General features: G+C 35.4%; 1 protein-coding gene across 3 annotated transcripts in view; it reads right to left on the bottom strand.

Annotated features, from left to right (window-relative positions):
• The window catches only part of ci (transcriptional activator cubitus interruptus), a 106,695-nt gene that overhangs the window by 3,441 nt on the left and 81,552 nt on the right, over positions 1 to 21,702 (bottom strand). For 2 of the 3 annotated variants that reach the window (XM_076130948.1, XM_076130949.1), the window contains 16 exons: positions 9,008 to 9,100; positions 7,459 to 7,662; positions 6,894 to 7,080; positions 5,854 to 5,997; positions 5,397 to 5,559; positions 4,844 to 5,038; positions 4,167 to 4,331; positions 3,822 to 3,939; positions 3,361 to 3,548; positions 2,927 to 3,025; positions 2,455 to 2,614; positions 1,972 to 2,092; positions 1,556 to 1,696; positions 1,141 to 1,231; positions 551 to 715; positions 97 to 237 (listed from right to left, as the gene is read on the bottom strand). In XM_076130948.1, the coding sequence (XP_075987063.1) occupies positions 97 to 237; positions 551 to 715; positions 1,141 to 1,231; positions 1,556 to 1,696; positions 1,972 to 2,092; positions 2,455 to 2,614; positions 2,927 to 3,025; positions 3,361 to 3,548; positions 3,822 to 3,939; positions 4,167 to 4,331; positions 4,844 to 5,038; positions 5,397 to 5,559; positions 5,854 to 5,997; positions 6,894 to 7,080; positions 7,459 to 7,662; positions 9,008 to 9,100 (2,375 nt within the window). The remainder of the gene's footprint in view (positions 1 to 96; positions 238 to 550; positions 716 to 1,140; positions 1,232 to 1,555; positions 1,697 to 1,971; positions 2,093 to 2,454; positions 2,615 to 2,926; positions 3,026 to 3,360; positions 3,549 to 3,821; positions 3,940 to 4,166; positions 4,332 to 4,843; positions 5,039 to 5,396; positions 5,560 to 5,853; positions 5,998 to 6,893; positions 7,081 to 7,458; positions 7,663 to 9,007; positions 9,101 to 21,702) is intronic. The other variant, XM_076130950.1, reaches the window with a different exon arrangement.

Raw genomic sequence — 21,702 nt, 5'->3', positions numbered from 1 at the left:
ATGCGTTTAACACTTACAGTGTATATTTATAAGTCTTGAGTTGTTAAGAAAATCAGTTCTTCATGAATAAAGGGTCCAATGTTATCTGTTCCTTACCTGTTCCAGATTGACCTCCTGGTTGGGGTGGTGGACCTGCGCGGTGGTGATGACCACGGTGTTGGTGGAGTTGGAGCGAGACTCCTTGAACGTCACCGTCTCCTGGTCATCCTCCGTCTTGAAAGGGAATGGAGCGTCGCCCTGGGAAATAGTACAGATTTTTTAAATGTGTGTCTTTTGATTTACATTTAAGCAATTTAAGCTTCTATATTACTGCTCGGCCACTTTAAAACCTGGATGACTGTCTTAATTCATTGAGTAATTTCTATATTGGAAGAAAATTGACGTCACGGTTTCGGATCGTGTTTGGCATTGGGGTATACCAACTATAAGTAGAGAGAAAGAGTAGCCTGGAGTACTTCAGTTCGGCAAAAGGGTACACCATAAAATGCTAGTTCTTTACGCCTAAGTTTCTTGAGAAATTTGATCAATTGCTTTGTTTTCTAAGACTCACCACATCATCAGTAGCACAAGGATATTGCTGGTACTGCTGGTCGCTCAGGTTGGACTGTTCCGACAGCCTGCGAGCTTCCTCCTTCACCTGCACGTTGGGGTCCAGCTCCAGCGCCAACTCCTCAGCCCTCACCTCGGAACAGGTCACTCCTCGGAGGAGTACAGCCTGTAAATAAAGAGACAAGGTAATGTAAGTTTCATTCTTTACAGCAACAGGTTGTGTGATTTATTTCGAGTTTTCTATTATAGAACTAGCAGACCCGACGAACTTTGTATCGCCTAACGGTTGTTAATTTTATCATTTTTTTCTCTTCATGAACCATCATCGTACCTACTTCCAAAAATATTATAAAAAAATTGAAATCAGTTCAGCCGATCTTGAGTTTAGGGCTTAGCAACACATTTGGCGATTCTTTTTTATATAGAATAAGATAAGATTAGCTGGGAATCCCGGATTTCTTTAATGAAAATGGAAAGAACGTGGTCATATGGACAGAATGGCGACATATGATGGATTATGTTATAATATTTTGACTATAAAGGGGAACTTCGTAAGGAGTAATTACTTGTGTAATAATATAAGTATTTTACCTGATTGCCTTGAGATGTTCTGACGGCTTGAACGGCAGCGAGGGCTGATGATGGCGCTGGTGCGTAGCCCACGCATGATACTTGACTAGATCTGTAACACAACAAAGATAAATTAAGTAATGATATAAATAACCCAGAAGAACAAGGAACGGTGATGCAAATTGAATGATGGAGAGAAGTTAATTAGAGTAAACAGTATCGTCAGTGAAAGCAATAAATTTGTAAATGTGCAAGATTAATGCCTGGTTTCTGAGGCACATTTAGCGGTAATTTATCTATTTAAACTGTTTTTCTTTATATGAGTTTAACGATATTGAATAGATAAACTTCTGCTAAATGTTCCTCAGAAACCGGGGGTAAGATAAATGCTTAATGTTACCTTAGTAAAGGAAAAGATTTTAGATAGGAATCTTACCTTCTACTACTATCAGGCGATAACTGGTCGTAGACGGTAGCATGTTGCGATACAACTTGTCTCCCGGCGACGCCTGTGGTAGTTGCCACTGCACCTGACACTACGGATGCTTGACTGCTCTTACGGGAAATATCTGATGACCTGTAGATTAAAAGAATAGATTGTAGGAATTCAGAACATAATGGTCAGTAAAAAGACCAGGGTTTAAACCTGCAGCAGCTTCTAAAATTAGAAGTTGGTAGGTATTGCTGCAATTGCATTTTTAGTATCTGCCCACCTCTAAGGTCTAACAACGCTAAGCTTTCATGGATCATAAGTTGTCCAGCATGTCAAGCCTTTAAATCTGTTTTTTTTAATACTGTATTGGAAGTAACACTCCTACCTGGTTAGTTAGCTAGTAACATTTCACTACATACCTTGCGCTATACAGACTGCTTCCAGACGAGATACCAGAATCCCGCCTGGTGTTAGGAACTCCTGTTTTCAGCTCAACGGCAACATTGGTGTTGCCTAACTCCGTTCGACCTGGTACACCTCCTAGAATAAAAGTATAGCCATAAGTTTTAATGATGTGAGAACATTTCAGTACGTGCTGCACCGATGTTATTTGTATTTTCAAATTATTAAACTATCATCTTAAAACTATAATTATTTTCTATAGGTACCATATGGAACTTTATGCTTTCTTTCTCAAGTTTTTATTCTGTTAGATGATTACTACAAGAAGTTTTTTTTTTAACTCGCCACTGTCCTCCCGCTGGGCAAGGACCTCCTCCCAAACGAGGGAGGCTAATGTTTAGGTAGGCTTAAAGTCTACGACTTGGTACGATGGTCAAGTGCATGCCCACAAGAAATGCGTTAAACAGCAAGGAAATATCAAGAAGAGAGTGTATACTAACCAGGAGCGATGTCAGGATGTGGTGGCGGGGGCAATAACCTCGCGACACACATCTTGTTGCCGACGCGAGGCGCGTGGTGCGCGCGCGGGGAGCCGATGGCCACCATCGCGCGCAGCATCAGCGGAAGTTGACCCACCTCGCCTACTACTTCTTGTTCCACCTGAAGAATGAAAGAATATTAGTATATTGCAGAAGTGTGTGATGTCTCTATCTCAAGAACCGGAGAAGAAAAGACAAGCAAGATATGAAAGTTATTGTAGACTTGTCATACAAGACGGCAGACGTTTTACTATCTTGGAAGACTAAACTCCAGTTTTGTAAAATGTGTATTTTTTATAATTCATATGCCCCACTACTACGCAAGGGTCCCCTCTCGAACGAGTTAAGGTTTCATAAAAGTTAATATTCTTAGGGGATTCAGATTAATGGTGTTGATGATTTATCAGCCCTAACGGTTGTCATTGACACTTACCTCTCCATCTAGTCTGAAGTAAGGTGCACCATGTTCGTCACCAAACCCACCGAGACCAGATCCTCCGAAGTCCAGTTCTCCGCCACATTGAGCTGACAGCTGCAAAAAGAACGAATTGTTAGTAATCTTCATAGAACAATTTACCATCAGACTGTAGAAAAGTCTATGACCTAAGTATCACTTACAATGTGTCTCAACATATGGATGTTGAGGAAAGCAGAAGTTTAAGTCTCTAAACGGTATTATTTAAAATCATATGTGGACACAAACAGTTGATACCGATCATTTTCGAAAACATGCACATGGGATAAACTATGGCAGCTTTAGCAAAATCTGCGCCAGACTTGAATCTTTTCTTTCTCAATAAAACAAACAAATTCATATCTTAATCTTTAGAAAAATAAAGGTGTTAAAATGTTTTTTCGTTTTCATACCATCATCATTACCTGATGAGCAGGCGTGTGTAGACCGTGAGGGATAGGCGACGCTGGGCTCTCGCTCTTGACGGAGGCTGATGACGTGTGACCCCTGACTCCCAGAGGCACTCCGCCCTCTTCGGAGCGTGGTGAGGAACCTGCTCCACCACCGCCGGATTCTGCTGAGTCGTCTCCACGACTGCATCCTGGAAGGAGAAGAAAAGGTTAAAAAGACCATTCTTTGGTAGAAACAAAATCGACTATCGAGTCTAGGATTTTTTGGTGGAATGCACGAAATATCTAATAGAAGTTTTTTGTTTTACAGATAAAATATCAGAAAATAAAAATCTACAAAAAGACTAAGACAAGAATATAATAGGCATGTATTTATTCTCATTATCTCATTTATAAACTAATCATTAGTGATCAATTTAAAATCAGGTGGGTGTGTTTAAAAATCTTAGTAATGATGTATTTACCTTTATGTTTCTTGCTAGCGTAGAATTCAGCGCCATGAACAGTTTTCACGTGTTTTCGTAGTGACGAAGGATCTGTGTACCTTTTCGTACAACCAGGAGCTTTGCAGACGTAAGGTTTCTAGAAAATGGATAAATTAAATTTAGATCACATGCTTGTGTGTCAGTCAAGACTACCATATTTTATAAGGAGCTTTAATTACGGGCGGACATTCTGTTGCTATTCCATCAAGTGAATAAAAACGAGGCCATCTATACAATTATTTCGTTTAAAAAAAAAAATTCAAAACAAATTTTATTCAAAGGTTTCAAGAATGTGTGGGTTAAAAAATAAGTAAGTCTACTAACTTCGTTACTATGCGTCCTATTCTGATGCTTAGCTCTGTCGCTGGCGTTAGAGAAAGCTTTCGCGCAGCCAGGGTACTCGCAAGTGTACGGCTTCTCACCAGTGTGACTTCGGAGATGAGTCTTCAGGTTCTCCAAACGAGAGTAGGCTTTACAGCAACCTTCAAACTGTGGAATTAAACAAAATTTATTTTAGCAAGATTTTTCTAGTATACCGGCAGACAAACGTTAAATTAACAAATATTTATAAATAATAAATAAATATCATTGGACAACTCTCACACGGTTATTTGATTCCAAACTGAGCAGAGCTTGTACTATGGTACCCAGATAACTGATAAACATACTTATATACTTCTAATAACATACTTATATAGATAAATTAACATCCAGGCACACGAAAAATAGTCGTGCTCATCAAACAAAGATTTGTCCAGGGTGGGATTCGAACCCGCCACACGTGGCGCTGCGGCTATTGAGGCGAGGTGACTGACCACTTGAACCTATGCACCAAACGTGCATTTAAGATCCGATTTGAATACCGTTGTTCTGCAATATTTATTTTTAGGTCATCAGCACCGCATACGGTCTTACCATAATTATGCTATATGATAACCATACATAATAAGTACACATAAACTTTTAAATCAAGTAAAAAGACCAGTAGACCATCTACTCACAGTGCACTTATGGGGTTTCTCTCCCGTGTGTCTTCTCATATGGACCACGAGCATGTACTGCGCCTTGAACGGCTTTTCGTCTCTGGAGCAGCCCACCCAGCGGCAGACGAACGCCTTCTTGCTGGCGTGGATGTGGTCTGTATTGATGTGCTTCACTAGGTCGTCCTGAGTTGGGAACTCGAGCTTGCAGTCCACCTGGAAGAAAGGAAATATGTAAAATTTTGTCCTGTGATTAAAGCAAAAGACTGGTATTAGAATAATTATAACAACCTACATAAGGTATTCAGAAAATAAAATAATATTCAACTTCCGCTTTTCAAAGTCATCGAAGTTTGCGTTTTATTCGTAAAATTTTTGTGTTTTATGAAAGTCTCGCTTACGGCTCTCGCTAAACGCCAAATAATTAAGTTTACTTCAACTTAATCATCATTTAGAGTCATGTCACAGATCAAAGAAAAAAAAAATTTTACACATTTTTTTTTACATTTTCCCTTTTTTTAATTTTTAAAGGGAAACCTTTGCTTAATTTTTAAAGGGAAAAGATAATACATACCCAATGACAATTAGTCTCAATGAAATCTCCAGGCTCGTCCTTGGAGTCCAGTCCATCGTGGACGGTGCTCTCTGCAGCTGCTGACAGTGGCTTGTTGCTGTGCATGTTATCTCGGTGGCCCATCAGACCTTGAGGTGATTTGCGCTGCGTCATGCCAGAGGCACTATGGGAAAGAATATTTATTTATTGGTGTCGTGTGGTGCACGTTTAATAAATGTATCCATGAAACCGTAATTCTGTAATTTCTTGCAAAGTCTTCGGAAAGTTTCCTAATTTAGTTTAGAGTCTATACAATTAAATATGCCTACAAGATGCATTTTTTTTTAGCTGAACAAATTCTTCTTGAGACTGGATGGCATAATAGCAATTTCCAACAAAGGTACTAGCAAATACATAGTCATCATATAAAAAATAAACCTTACTCAGTTTCTATAATAAAATGTTATCAGGTTTTTACCTATCAGCCTCCATGACACTGGTTATCTCGGGCTGCTGCGGTGGTTGCTGAAGATGCTGCGGCGGCGTCCCATCCAGGGTCAGACCTGGTCGAACGTCCACTGGAGCACCCATCAGGAGTTGTGTAGGGGATGATATGTGTGATCTGGAGATAAGGATAACACATTATAAAAAATATTCTACGGTTAACTTTTTCCCTAAATCCTGTAAAAGGAACCTATTTCGTAAGTCTTTCTGAAGGGGTCTTATATAAGTCACTTTTAGTCATGATAGAATAGCCGCTTGCAATTCTATTTTCGTCGATAAATATCAAAGCTACCGTTAGGCTAGTCAGGTAGTCTTTGTTCAATCTGACATTTAAAACCTTTGTCCTAATCAAGATATAGGTATTAATTTCTGTTTGCTTTTCAACAAATTATGACTACAACATTATCTCCTCAATCTTTTCTCTGGTCGATTTTTTGTGACCTTTTAAACCAAAGTTTGGGAATGTTATCAAATGTTAGAATCGGCTCTGTCAATATCTGTTAACCAATCATTAATCAACGATGTCTGATACATTCCGATGTGTTTAAATCATAGGCTTTAGTCATGACACCAAGAAAATACGAAGGAGGTTAATCGTTTCCCTAAGATGACTATTGCCTAAGCCTTTAACGGACAAAAACTATTATGTAGGTCACTATCGTGTCCACAAATAAATGGTCTTAAAAAAACATCACGCCATTTTAGCTACAATTTATGACAATCCAACTACGTATCGCATGGTTAAAAAGTCACAGCATAGGATCTCATATGCACCCTTCCCATTTTCTTGTAAATATGAAATTATATGAATAAAATGAAAAATCTTTATTGTACATAAAATCAAGTAAAACAAAATAAAATAAAAGTACAGATGGCGGCCTTATCGCACAGTGGCAGTCTCTTCCAAGGATATGTGGTTGATTCGTTGTAAGTTCATGTTAAATAATTCTTCTATAAAATATTCTTCATTGAAAATCTACCTCTGTGACTACGTTTCATATTTTGATTTCTCACCTATGAATCCCAGCGACAAGATGCGCATGCGCCGCATGGTGTGCTGCTGCAGCCGCCGCTTGCTGATGTGCGGGGTCCATGAGCACCCCACCAGCAAGGACCCCACTGCCTCCTACCACACCCCCTCGCGCCAGCAACTGCTGCGCCAGGGAGGCGTGCGATAAGGAAAGGGCCGGGGATATCGCTCCTGGAAGAAAAAGACTTAGGTTATTATCTATGCCACCTACCTAATTAGAAACCATGGAAGAGCCCTGCAAGCTACAGAAAAGCTATAGAAAACCAATGTCTCTTGCTTTAACAATCAATTGAATTCATTATGTTTATGGTCTAAAAATACAGTCCGAACGGATGTGCCAAAACCATTTATTCTATCATCCTGTAGATATTTAAATTACGGCCTCCATTGCAATAGCCTTAACCTTAAACTACTGTCACGGCGTAGATTTCGTGTAAATGGCATAACAATCAACATATTTACGTTTAAAATCTCCTAAACCTTCTTTTTACCTCATCCATTTCTGTGCTCCTCGAGTCCTTATTTTTGTTAGTATGAAATAAATCTTACCTGCACTAAGATGTCCATAGCTGCCAGTAGAAGCAGCAGAAGGAGCCCTGACCGCCAAACTGGCCGGAGACGCCCTGATCACTGCCGCCAGGTCCAGAGACTCGGCGGAGTAAGGGCTCCAGGACACTGCCCTCTTGCGGTTGGCAGACGCACCTATAGCACCGCCAGATAATCTTAGACGAGTTGGGGAAGCTATTCTTGAGCCTGAAGATAGTGAAAATTTTGATTTAGTGAGACAGATTCCAATTTACAAAAGAAAAAGGTTTTTGGTGTGTTATGGGGCTAGCAATCAATTTCTCGGAATACATTCAGAGGTATCACGATAGTCATTTTGAACCATACCAAAAAATAGTTGTCATGTTTTCAGCTCATGTTAGTAGTGCTTTTGATTTCTAACCTCGACCGTTAATTCCTAGCCAGATTCTTTGAAGGAGAATGAGTGTTCAAATGGATATGTGTAGTGAATGGTCTATAATAGTATATTAGAGAATAATGTAATTATTAGTATGTTAACCAATTCACTAGTACCTAATTTCCGCTACCGACTAAAGGAGACATTATATTTAATGTACGAGTACGAGTAATATATAATATGTATGTAACCTATGTAGTGTAGGTTGACCATAAAAATATAACAATTAGTAGGATTTTACAGATATTAACACTGACATATAAAACAATTGAAAGTGTCTTTATCTGCCTTTTATGCAAAACTGATTTAAATACAATTTGACAGGGTAATCAAACATTATTTCGAAAGGAACCTATTAGCCCTTACCAAGAAGGTTATTTTTTGTTCTCGGGTGGAGCAGCCGGTTAAAGTTAGTTTATAAATACATCGTAAAATCAGTGAATAAAATACAACACAAGCTTCCATTGAATTTTCACACGAATGAATGAATATTTACTTGGACTCCCAACATCATTCATGTCGCCGATCGCAGAGCGTTTAAAACTTTATTGTCAAAGTGTTTATAACGTTTTATTGAGAAAGCATTCATAAAATCTTACAAACCTATTGTTCTTTGTTATATTTGAAATATAAAGGAGCTATAAAATATGCTATAAAGACCGCACGTAAAATTCGACGGGCACTAGGTCATAAGGAACTTATGCAACGATGCATAGTTGGAGTCTAAGCGATTGATGTTTTGACTTGAGAAATATATACCTATCCATAATATTTTCAGTAGAGACTATATGTAATACAAAAGAAATTGTTGATTGAAATTTTGTTATTGATCAAAATGGATGACTATATTGCAAAGCTTAAGTAATTCATTTGCAGTTGCAGTTTTAAAAATCAAGTAAATTTTTAATCGTCTGATAGCTATTTTCTGCTTAATTCCACGTTAGACTGTGCTTTTGAAATATTGTATACAACGAAAAATGTATACCTAATCTTAGAAATACAATATTAGAAACATGGTGACTAGAGGCCTTTAGCCTAATAAGATTTAGGGCTATTTTTAGTATACACTACAACTTGATCCAAACATAATGTATAAAAGATTTATTACAACACGTATTATAAATCACCGAGGCTTACCTTCTAAGCTAAGTTGAAAGTCCTGACTGGCAAGTGTGCTCCCAGCATGTAACTCCGGATGTAGACTCCTTGCTGCACTTAAGTATTCTAAACCTGGAACAATTACAAAAATCACTTTAAAGGCTAGTTTAACAGCTGTTGGATAAGTACTGGATAACCTATCCGGTATATAGTGACAGCAAAGTTCTATCTGATGAACTAAATAATTATCCAGAGGTGATGAAATCGGGCCTTATTTGCAACCTTGTTTTTTGTCTAGATACGTCTAAAATTTAGATCAGTCTTAAAAAGAGCTTAATCTAAATAAAAAAAACTAGTTTTGCAACAAACACAAACGCAAATAAAGTCATTATATTGCAAACGATAAAAACGAACCAAAAAAGATGATAGAACCATAAAAATATTTCATATCATAAAACATCTGGCATTCGATACCAAAATCTTTTATTTTGAAATTCAAATTAAACGCTTATTATAATATCAATGAACATAAAATGGTACGTCTTCATAGATTTGGTATAAAAGAGCCACAAATCTAAGTTGTTTAGTCACCCTAGTGGTAATAAGCCGAGATTGAGTTGTCAACATGTTGCCTCCACTCTGCATATAAAGTAGCCACTTAACGCCGTATGTGATTAATGTAGTACCGGATGTCTTTTACGAGCTATTTCGCGAGAACTGATTTCATGCTGACTAAATTGGGAATGTCCTAATATGTCGCTGCTAATTGGACATCCTACATAACTTTGGAGGTGCCTGGACGCGGCTCTAAATTGTGGCCGACAGGACGCATGGCACCACTTTATTTGCATTCTATTTTATATGTCACTTACATTGAGAAATGTACGGTCGCTTAATATTAATATCTTGATGGAAATCTTGCGAATTAAAAATAATTTTAATGTACCTTTATAAAAACTCATACTTCATCACCGTTTAAAATAACATAACTTTAAAGACAAAATCTTTTGCGGTACACAACAGGTTGCTTAAATTTAATTAAGCATAACATAAATCGATTTAAAGAACATTTGCGAATATTTAAAAATATTAGTCATCCTAATTAAAATCTATCCTTCATCTCAACCGAGGCGTCGTTTAAGTAACAAATTTCCATAATAATCACATCTCAAACGTACGAAAACAAACACGCCGCGGGTCCGAAGAAAAAAACAACCGTCCGAAACGATGTGATTTGTTGATCACGCTCTGCTCGCTCCAAGGCGGGCGATTTACCCAAAAATAATAGGTTGATGCAAAAGGCGTCAGCGGCCAACAATTTTGTAGACGTACGACCGACCCAACAAGAAAATAATACCCAAAATCCCACGAATATAACGCATGTGGTCTCCTTTTGACGCGCCGCTCGACTTCCAAAATTTTTATGTCTTCATCGTCATGAGAACCGGCGGAAAACGACATTCGTGTCCTTTAAAACTAAAAAAAAACCATCGAATTTGAGGCCAATCGACTCGGCCACGAATTCCATCACTCGGCTATGGTCACCCTAACGACATTGCCACAACCGCGCGCAAAAACCTCATTGGAAAACTGTCTTTATGCTCTTTTTTCATATAGACGAATATCGAATAATCGGTGCGCTGAGACGAACCCGTTTTTGTTTCGATAGGAATCGAGTCGATTTGATATTGATGTATTAATTTTTATCCGAGTCGATTGGGCGTAAAATTAGTATCTCGATGTTCGATATCTAGTGGTTTCGTGGTCACGTTTAGCGTTAATATATGAATGTCAATGTCTTTGTTGGGCGGCGTCTTTGGCCGCGCGCGTAGTGACTTTGTAACAGCGTATACTAATGAGACTCCTTGTAAATTATGAGTTTGGTTGTTATTCGAATGTGCGGCGAGATGAAGGCGTTACGACGTGAATTTGTAATGTCGGCGTAGGTATTTTTTACGGCCGCACCATTTTGAATATTCACCGCTCAATAAAAATAAAGGAAATGATATTTTTGTATTTAATTACACGTTTCGGTGTTAGAGTGATTGTGGATTGGTCAAAACCTTTAAAATACAAGATTTGGCAATAAAACGTTGAGTTAACTACGGCAATAAAAAGATCAAGCAGAATGTATTTAGCACTCAATATTCTATTTTTCTAATAAACTAGAAGAGACCGGTCCCGCCCAGTGGGCTTCGCGTCAAAAATCACGGGAAAAAACTGCTCTCATTAAATCATCAATGTCATAAAACGATTAGTACGATCATTAGTTAGGATACTGCAAAAAACGTGCGTCGTTGACTAACAATGTTTTTATACTGTAATCAGAGGTGATATGGGAGTGTGATCGCAGGTAGTCGACTAGTTCACAGAATAAAAATATAAAAAATACATGATAAAAATACACCCGTCATTTAATTTTTGATGGAGTTCGGGTTGATTGAAAGATCTTAAATTGTTAAAAAAATGAATGCATTAAGTGGATGTAAAAAAGTTAAAACTAATCTGTGTTATTAAGGCAGTGTGTTTGATAAGCATTCTGAGACCATATGTGTTTATCTTTAAGCCTTCGGTGATGAGACTGATGCAGTTAAGAATACATTACGACATGGTTGAAACTTCTTGGAGGTAAAAATAATCTACTTTTCTTTTAAATAACTTTTTTTTGACACGGTAATTCTCTTAAGATAACTTGCATTATCAGTATTTAATTACTGTTTCGTATTTGCTATTTATATACTACTCAATGTATAAAGAATATTTCAAAGTATTTTCCATCCATATTCTTCAGATATCGCAAACTGCGATCACTATGCATTTATAAGTATTAAAACGTCTCAATAATATGAAAAATAAGATAAAACATTAAATGTGACGCATGCATCGCTTTAACAACACAAAATTATATTCTTAACAGCATAATTACACCTTGGAGGATCTAGTTATCCCTCTCTCGCTCACTCTTGAAGAATTCCAGTATGTCTTTCTCTTTCTAATGGTCCTTTTTGATTGCGTTTCGCGAGATGATCGTTGATGATTTATTCATAAACGTTTCTCTTTTATTTTTCTTATTTTTATTAGTTTTCTTGGAAGTGGTTTAGAACTGTGATTTGAAGCACTACTGGGTTTAAGTTTATATTTTAAATTGGATATGTTAAAACTAACAGCAGTTCGTTACAACACGAAATAGTATTTTATTTTTATAATAGCTTAATGTATTTCTTGTATTCCTACTCTTACACATTTTAAAAATAGTGAAATGTGAAATCATATTTTGTGTTATGCTGTTTCACATCTGTTTTTATTTTAAGAACACCTAAAAACATTAGTACCTCGTAAGTTCCCAGCGTTTTTAACTTGACTAACATTCCGATAATTGAGTTCCTTCTTAACAAGCTCACTAATTAACTCCCAAACCATAATTGGGCGTCACAATATTGACAAGAAATTATTGTAGAACACCAGCAAATATTGAACTTCCAAACCGACCAATTTCTTTTACCATAGGGATTATTTTAAACTGGACAATGGTTCAAAAACCAAATTCAGTTGACACAGTGAGTGATCTATTTTATGAAAGTTGAGAGGTCATGTTATACTAGTTCAAATGTTAGAAAAGGACAGAGAATGTAACTTAAAACCGTCAAGCTGTGCACATATGTGTGTACTTCCGGTTTCGCTTAATTACATTTAAAAGTCGTACACTTTAATTACTCCTTGTACACTAGAAATAGATCTGAGTAATTATGTATTTTTAGATTTCAATTCTTGAATGGGACTTTGTTGATTCAAGTTTATAGTAGGGTGGGTTACAATCTTAAGTACTGTAATAAAGTCGGGATTCTAAGTACTTATGTAAGTGAATGTTATTAACTATGAATGATGGCTTACAATGATCTTGCATGATTGCCTGCTGGTTAAACTTAAGTGTCATTTTTTATTGCAACTATGATTCTGAGAACGTGTGTATTTTTATTGCAACTCTTGCGCTAAGAATTATAATTGCATCATGTGGGTCATCACTTATAATATATTCTTTTTGAGCAGAAAATGAATAGAGCACAATGTAATTTAAGGTGATTTTTTTCAGTTGTCAAGATCGAAAAAATGACCAAAAATAAAATAAAAATATCCAATATTGAGACTTTTTTGCTGACTATGAGAATATAGTATTAATAGAAAGAGTATCTTAAAGATAATATTATATAAACTCATTGTCGGCTTATTCCTTGCATGGCATGTGTGTGAATTATGAAAAAACTAGTTCAATTGCAAACTACTAATGATTTCATATGGGCTGTTGCTCTATGTCCTTCAATATCCGTACTTATTGCAGTAACTGATATAGGCAAGTTTAATACATAATATTTTAGAAATATAACGCTCTATAAACTGTTCATAAAGCAATAAATGTGTATTCATCAGTCAGGAACCCAACAATAAAGTTATAAGCATCAAGAACATGCAAAACAGCACTTAGCTTTTTAATAAAAAAAAGATTAAAGTTAACGAATCGGGACTCGAACGTTATCCTTTTCTCTCATTAACTAACAGCAAATAAATCGTCGGTGACGTTTTGTGAAGTTATTTATGGGAGTCGATGATACCTCGATGTTATTTTATCATTCGTATAAATATTATATTCGAGTTCTCCAATATATTTTTATGTCTTCATCTTTAATAATAATATAATATAAATAAATGAATACCAAATTATAGTGTTAAGTTGCTTACTTAATATTTGTATTAAGTGATTTAATTAAAGCATGTATAGTTGTAGAACTGATGAAAGCAGAAACGCGAAACGGCTACATTTCTTTTTAAGTTAACAATGTTATTGATATTGATGATTTCAATTACTGTTCAATCTTTATAATAGGAACTTTGAAACCCTACTTGTCATCTTCCAGATAATTATTAGTTAATTATCAAGTTGAATCTACGGACAGGACATTTGTTAATTTGACCACAGTTTCTGTTACTTTGTCTTCAAGTTTAACTGCTGATTCTTAAACAAAAATAACTAGACAATAAAGACGATCCTTTTCCTAATAACACAACAAAGGCGCCATTCACTAACCAAACATCCAAACAGCAACATCTGTACAAAAATATCACATTTCACCAAAATTTCAACTGTCACTAACAACACGTGTTGAAAAATTCGCGTCCTTTTGAAAAAAACACGTGTTAACTTGTTAATTAACTTTCTTAGAACAACTAAACCGTGTGTCCTATGATTTATGTATCCCGGCCCACTGTGCGGTGTTGACAAGAATACGTAACGTTTCAGCTATTAATTTACACGGGGACAGTTTTATTAAGGAAATTAATCAGAAAGCTAGCTATGGTGTAATGTTTTAGTTCTGAATTGTTAAATTGATATTTTTGAGTTTGGGCTATTTTTGTACCTTGGTATTTATTATAATATCTAGAAATATTGTGGGTCTAATTACTATGCTGGTCCTACATTACCGACATTTAAAACCAATTAAGGAAATATAATTGGCATATTTGAAATTCATATTTCGTGTACCAAAGGTTTAATAATTCTATAATATAATATTCTTAAAAAAACAATCTGATGCTGGAATGCTAAATACCATGGATATTTTGGCAGCTACGAACATCGTATTAATATTAGGAAACTGAAGAATACCCATTCAGTATATTTTTATTAATTTCTTAGTAAATTGTGAAACTATCACGCAAAATTATAAGATTTAGAAAATTAGAAGATCTTTATCAATTATAATAAAATCTATGACGTATGTAATAGTTCAATGACCTAAAGATTCACACAAACCGCCTCTAATACATAATGTATTATAATTTATAATTATTAACCGAGTGACAGCCGCGAGAAGATATTAATTATATATTAGAATTATATTTATGACTAGTTTCAATCGGTATAATCTTGAATGATTATTGTATGGGAAATAAAAAGCTATTGAAATAAAATATATAGAAAAAAATTGCTAAGGAATTGATTTTATGCAATACTACTAATATCAACCATAGCGGATTTTATATTTATAGTTTTAGACCAGATAGCAAGACCATGCTTTTGACAAATCACTAATTAGCACTACTTTTAAATGACTTAATTCTAAAATCTTTGGACTACTAAGTGTAGTTTTGTTCTGTAGTTACTTAAATAAAATTGATTATAATAATATTTCTTGCAGTACCTTCTATTCACCATAAATAGTCCAGCGATATGAGGGATATGCTAATAACTGAAAATGAACTGAAAGTTTCATTATGTGTCCGATAGATGGCGTTATACATGAGTATTATCATAAGAGAAATGATACATTCTACCAAACTTCAGCTAATAGGATTGATGCTATTAATATTTGAGATTAAATCATAGTAAAAGTAAATACTAGGTCTATTGTTAATGTTTATCAAATCATCTTTAAAAAAAAAATGAAAACGTTAGATAAATCGGACAATTAAATCTCTACATAAATAGAGTCCTTCACAAACGACATACAATCAGTACCATCTGTACAATTCTTATTCAATAATATTTCAATTACATCCAATCACTGGCGATCGATCGTAATGAAAACATTTAGCAATCGAGATGGCCAATTACTGAAGCATTAGAATGACGTGAACAATTACTATATCGAGATATTAAACACTACGCCTGCTTTCTGGGAACACAATAATATGCGCGTGGTGTGGGTGTTGTCTTGTGGTGTCAGTGATAAGTGACAGCGGGAGCGGGAGCGAGAAGCGCAAAATGACCGTTAAAAAAGTAAAGCTCAATTTGAGCAATTTTTCTTGCGGCGTAATTGTATTTTAAACCGAGTCGAAAAAAAGTCTAGATCGTATCATTAAAAAATAATATTTAGATCTTTGACGTTCGAAATGAGGCCAAAGTACCTACTGAATCACTAATAATACCTATGATGGAATTGTAGGTACCTACTTAAATACTGAAGGGAAAAGAAATAGAACGAAAGATAACATATCTAATAACATTATTCTTAAAAATATGATTCAAAGCTGAAAAACTTGATCAGGAAGCTAAGAAAACAGCCCTATAATTACTTAAATTCTTTTTAGGGAAAACATGTGAATAACTTAATAAAAGAATTACAACCACACTAAAGGTCATAATATAAATCTTTATGACTTATTTATAATACATAATGTTAGCTGATAAACCTTAAAATAATCACTACCTTTTAAACCGCACCAAAAATGAGTAATTTACAAGTGGATTCGATCTTATCACTTGCGGCGGCGCCTGCGCAGCGGCGGGCGGAACTCGTTCCGAGATGTCTCAATCTCGATAGAGACCGGATCAATCGATACCGACCTACAGTTTTTTTCATCGATCATCGATTGGACTGGTTTTCAATCGGAAAAAATTATAGAGGATTGTCGTTCGATACACCTTCGCCCGTTGCTCTTCGAAATCGTTCCGTTGAAATTGATAGATGGATAGTTTAATAACGATGATTTGGTAGAAAGAAAATAATAATGTGTAGCTAGAAGCCGAATGATGAAAGAGATGGGAAAAAAAGCTTTGTTTAAAACAAGAAAGAAGGAATGCTACAGGGCGTGTCTTTAGTTCCCGGCCAAGGTCTCTTAAACCATACATTTTTGGAAAGTTAAGCAAAAACTAGAATCAAAACTACATTTCACCTTTAACACACACAATAAATTTCTTCATAAGATCAACAATTAAGATGAAAATGCAACAATTAATCCCAAATAAACTTAAAAGCAAGATCAGGAAAGCAAATAAATCGATCCATTTATATCGAAGGCTTGTAGTGAAGAAATTATCGCCATTAGCGTGGGCTTAAGGCTATTTATTACGTTGGCGATATTCCACACTCAGCGGGAAGACTAGGGTCCGGAGTGCGCTCGTCAATCATTTGGACCCAACAAGCTATGAACATCGGTGGCTTTGAAAAGAATAAAACCATCTGCATCGAATTTAATCTGTGGTTCTGTAATGTGATTTTTGTTTTAAAGATTTATACGTGTTTTAAGAATGTGTGAAGAAATTAAGGTAAATTATTGTCGTGTTAATAAGAGCAAGTTATTTTTGTTTCGTTAAATTTTGAACACGACGAAGGCTAAGGTGTAATTTAATGAAGTTTTAATGAGATGGAAAAATTATTACACAAGTTTTTATGAACGAAAAATTGAGACCTAAAGATTTTTAATAATTGTATGCGCAGTTTTAATATAAGTATGAAGGAACCCTAAATCCTTTTGATAAATAGATTACAAACTGTTATTTATATATCTGGTACTTGTCTGGTCGTTTTCATATCGATTACTTTGTCACTGTTCAGTTTCCGACCGATCCGCTGTGCTGATATATTATTTGATGGTCTTGTCCGCACTTTTACAAGTTTTATTTAGTTACAAAGCATTCTTGAGTTTTTTCTTTTTATTTTAAAGCTAAAATAGATTTGAAATGTGTATTTCATGAATGAAAAAATAATTTTAATAGATAATTCTACCTCATTTTACAACACGAATATAAAAATGTATGTAAGTATGTGAAAATATATACCTAATGTCAACTCCAATTGCATTAATAAAAAGCAGACCCTACTTACTCCAAAATTAAATTCGATACTTAAGCCTTAAAAGCTTACGGCATGTAGCAATGTTAGCCAAAGCCGATAAGTAAGGCTCTTTAGTACACGTAAGGCTTGATCATACATTAGTAATTCGAAAGTGTCTTCTAAAAACCTTCCAATAAAAAAATAAAACGCATTCAATTAAGGGATCCGAGATCAAAATTAAGCCTTCTTCGTTTAAAATGCATTAATCCGGTCACTTGTCAAGCGCGAGCGCGGTCGTTCCGTCCCACTCTAAAACCCGTTCCGGTTCACCCAATGCTTCTCGTTGACAAAGATTAAGGTTCGGGACACTGTGTTTGACAAAGGCAATTAAAAAAACAAGATTGAACGTGTCAACTTTGTTCGTGACATTTTGTAAATTGGAATCTGCCGCAAAAATTTATTGACCAGTAAAAAAAGCGATCAATCTTCCTCTAGATTGATTAAACCAGATTCATGTTCATCGACAACGGTACTCTGTTATTAATCTCATTTAAATTACTTCCTCACTGAAACATCCTCACTACAACCTGCAACTATCTAGTACAAACATCACAGTTCTTTGACATCTATACGAGTACTTCTGTCTCTTTTACACAATCCAACTTTATTCTTTTTCGTTTTTCATTTTCGGAGTAACATGAACTCTCAATCTCTGGCTCACAGTTTTTACGCTCAGTTAAACCAGACTCCGGCCTTAATTTACGATAATCGGTGGATGAAGACATACACACATATCGATTTTAACCACTGTACTTATAGTGATAATATTTTCGTCGATAACTGTGACATTTACGATAGGAGATTTTATGACGCTTCCATGATCACTTCGTTTTTACGATATCGAAATATTCGCGAATCATAACTTCCAGGAATAAGATACGTGTTCATTTTATTATTGCCATTAATTTTTACATTTATGTTTCTTATATAAGGTGGTTGGAGTTTAATATCAAGTTGATAGTGATTGGCAGCTGTACCATTAGCAGCTTTATTAAAATGTTTCATAAAATTCCTCGCGGCAAAAAGCCAGGACAAGTAAATGTGGTGATTAACATTTTGGTCAGAAAAAACCACTGAATAATGAAGGGTATCGGTGCGAACAACTTTATTAAAAAGGCAAACACGAGAAGCCAATCGCTCGTCTGTCTCGTTACCCTTGAATGATCCCTATACAGATTTTATTACTGCACAATAACACCAAATCTTTTCGTTGCTATTTCAAACATTTCATAAACATCTCGCTGGCCAACATTATCTCTACAACAAGAATGAAAAGGGTACAAATTGAGTGAAAAAGTGTCCCAATGAACCTTTAAATTGTTCTCTATATATGTCTCGGGAACACGATCTTCGTTTACATCATCATTCTTCGACTTATCTGATGCGCATTCATTGTTCGACTCTGATTCTTGTGTATTTACAATCAGGATATATTTCAGCTTGTTTATATCACGCACTTAGTTTCTTATACCATGATTTTATTCAACTAAAAGTAGTGTAGCAAAACTACTTATTTCTGAAACTACAACTCTGTTACTGCAACTGTAAAGCTTTTTGTCGTGTGTATCTTGATAGCGGAGTGTCGCTGGGTCATCTTAGATTCTGTTCAACCGTGTTAAAGTCGCATTTTGCGTGTTTTTTCTCAGTTGAATGAGCGGTTATTTGTTTTAAGGGGGCTTTATCGCGGCACGTAGGCTCGATTTGAATAAAAATACAATTTATATGTGTCGGAGAGTTCGGTAAGGCGGTATAGGGTTACGGAGCCGGTCGGACGACTCGGCTCCCAATTTGCTGGTGCATTTCTGAGTAAGTTATTAAGTTTCGGCTTGTCACTTCGGTTGCGAAATTTTGCAGTCCACTGATGACGGTACATGCTGGTATTTTGTTTTAATAAAGGCAATGGAGTGGATCTAGGGTCTTTTTGGCTGTTTTTGTTGTCGCTATGATTGATGATGTTGTTATTAATAGTATAATTTAAGTGGACGTTAATGACTTATTTCAAAACTGATTGCTCAGCGACACTATTCCGTTGTGAGGTCAGGGGTATATTTGCATAAATACTTTCATATTAATAAACGAGACGGCTGATCATATCTACGGTTGTTTAAATTTAAATGATGTGTTATCGTTCTATCAGGACAGTTTTAGTAACAATTAGCCGCAGTAATTTCGACTAATTTTGAGAACATCTCATTTGTATTCCGTTTCATCTCAATTCTGTTTAATTTATATGTGAGTGAGCTTCACTAAGAGTTAATAGTCTGAAGTAAAGGAATGTTGCTATATATTTTAATACAAAATGTCCATTAGTTAAAGTTAATGGGCTTATAATAGAGTCTGGTGTAATAAATACTGGAGGAGATGAATTAGCGTATTATATTCAAAGCCACGCTTGCTAATAATGTTACATACAAATTGTGGTTTTCTGCATAAATTTGTGATTATTGGCATATTGTTGCGACTACAAATTTCATTAGATTATGACTTTGTTTCGTATAATGAATGGTACAAATGAGGTGTTAATATTCCTCTTTTATGTTCTAGGACTTTAAAATGAAATCATCTTTATTATTGCCGATAGCGTCTTTGTAGATTTACCGAACTCAACAAGATTCTTTGTCAGATGTCTTTAAAGATTAAACCTTAATCAAAGTAAATTGTAGGTAACAGTCCATCATTTTTCGTAAATTTTTTATTAACTACCATTTTATGAATAAAGACCTTCATAGCTCATCAGCCTATTCTTTCTTCCAACTATGTTGGAGTCGGCTTAACTTTCAAAGATAAAACAATCAAATAAACTAGAATAAAGTTTATAAGTAATAACGAAAGCACAATAATAATTGAAAATATGAGAAAACATCAAACACTTTCACCAAAAACCGTTGAAAAAAAACAATAATATTGTCCCTAAGAAAAAAAAATCTTTAGCCCTAAAGTACTGGACTAAAATCTAGGCTATAACAAAAGTATGTTGACAATAAAACGGTGCCAGGGTACCTGACGAAGGTCGTGTTCAAATGGGTCTGTGGAACTGGGTCCATTGGACGCAGTAGACGCAACACGATCTGACTGTTACGTGCCGCTTCCAGCTAACCCGTCTGGACGATCATATGTACTAATGAAACAGTTTTGTAGAGGTATTTTTATTGGTTCATTATTTGAAGTAATTTTAGCTTATTTAATTGAAGGTTTTAGGATATATTCTGGTGTATTTTTGACTGTTGAATGAGGCAAAGAATACTTAGCACTCATCTTCGTCTTAAACGTGCGGTATGTATGTATTTAGAAGTATATAAGTATGTTCATCAGTTGACTTGTTACTATAGTTCAAGCCTTGCTTAGTTTTAAAGGCTGATGACCGTGTAGGTATGTTGACCAAAAATATTTATTTATCAGCCTATTGAGGTCTTTGTAAAAATACTAGTCATTAATGCTTAGTTAAACTAGGTCTGAACATTTTTTTTACATGAAAAGGGCTCATCTGCAATACTTCTCAAAAATGTTGTCTGCTATTTCTGTCTTTCATAATGCTAATATTGTCGTCAATTGTGATGCTTTTAATTAAGAAACTATAACCTGTCAGTCCCCGTTTCCAAGTACTAATATACATACACATATACATAATTATCCAAATAATTCGATGATTGCATGACAGGAATTCAATACAAAAACATTTTTACGTTAATTATGTGGCAGACGGAAGGTGTATCGATTAGTTTCCAAAAGTATTTCTGTACTGCATACCTTGAATTGTCATGTACAGTTTTCAGTCTTAATTAGCGCTTGTAGACAATATAAAATAGGTCACACAGACAATTCTTCAAATACTTAAATGTTTTCGTATAAAAAACTATTAAGTTGTTTTACAATAAAGTCATTAGTGAGTGAGTTATTCGACTCGCGCATAAAATTAACGATCAAAGGCAGATTCTCGCATTAATTTACTGAACTATCAGTACTTTGTAGCTGATTGACATTCTTCGCAGGCTTCTAGACCGCCGGCGGACTCAGCCAATAAAATGTATGAAAAATTAAGTAAATAACAACCTGTTTGGACTTCTGATAAGCAGGAATAAATATGTGTTTTTTTGTCACTACTCGCGTGCCATTTTGGTATTTGCT

This window comes from Anticarsia gemmatalis, chromosome 25 (assembly GCF_050436995.1).
Source record: "Anticarsia gemmatalis isolate Benzon Research Colony breed Stoneville strain chromosome 25, ilAntGemm2 primary, whole genome shotgun sequence".
In the NCBI taxonomy this organism is placed as follows: domain Eukaryota; kingdom Metazoa; phylum Arthropoda; class Insecta; order Lepidoptera; family Erebidae; genus Anticarsia; species Anticarsia gemmatalis.
This window is presented reverse-complemented; position numbering and strand designations above follow the sequence as displayed.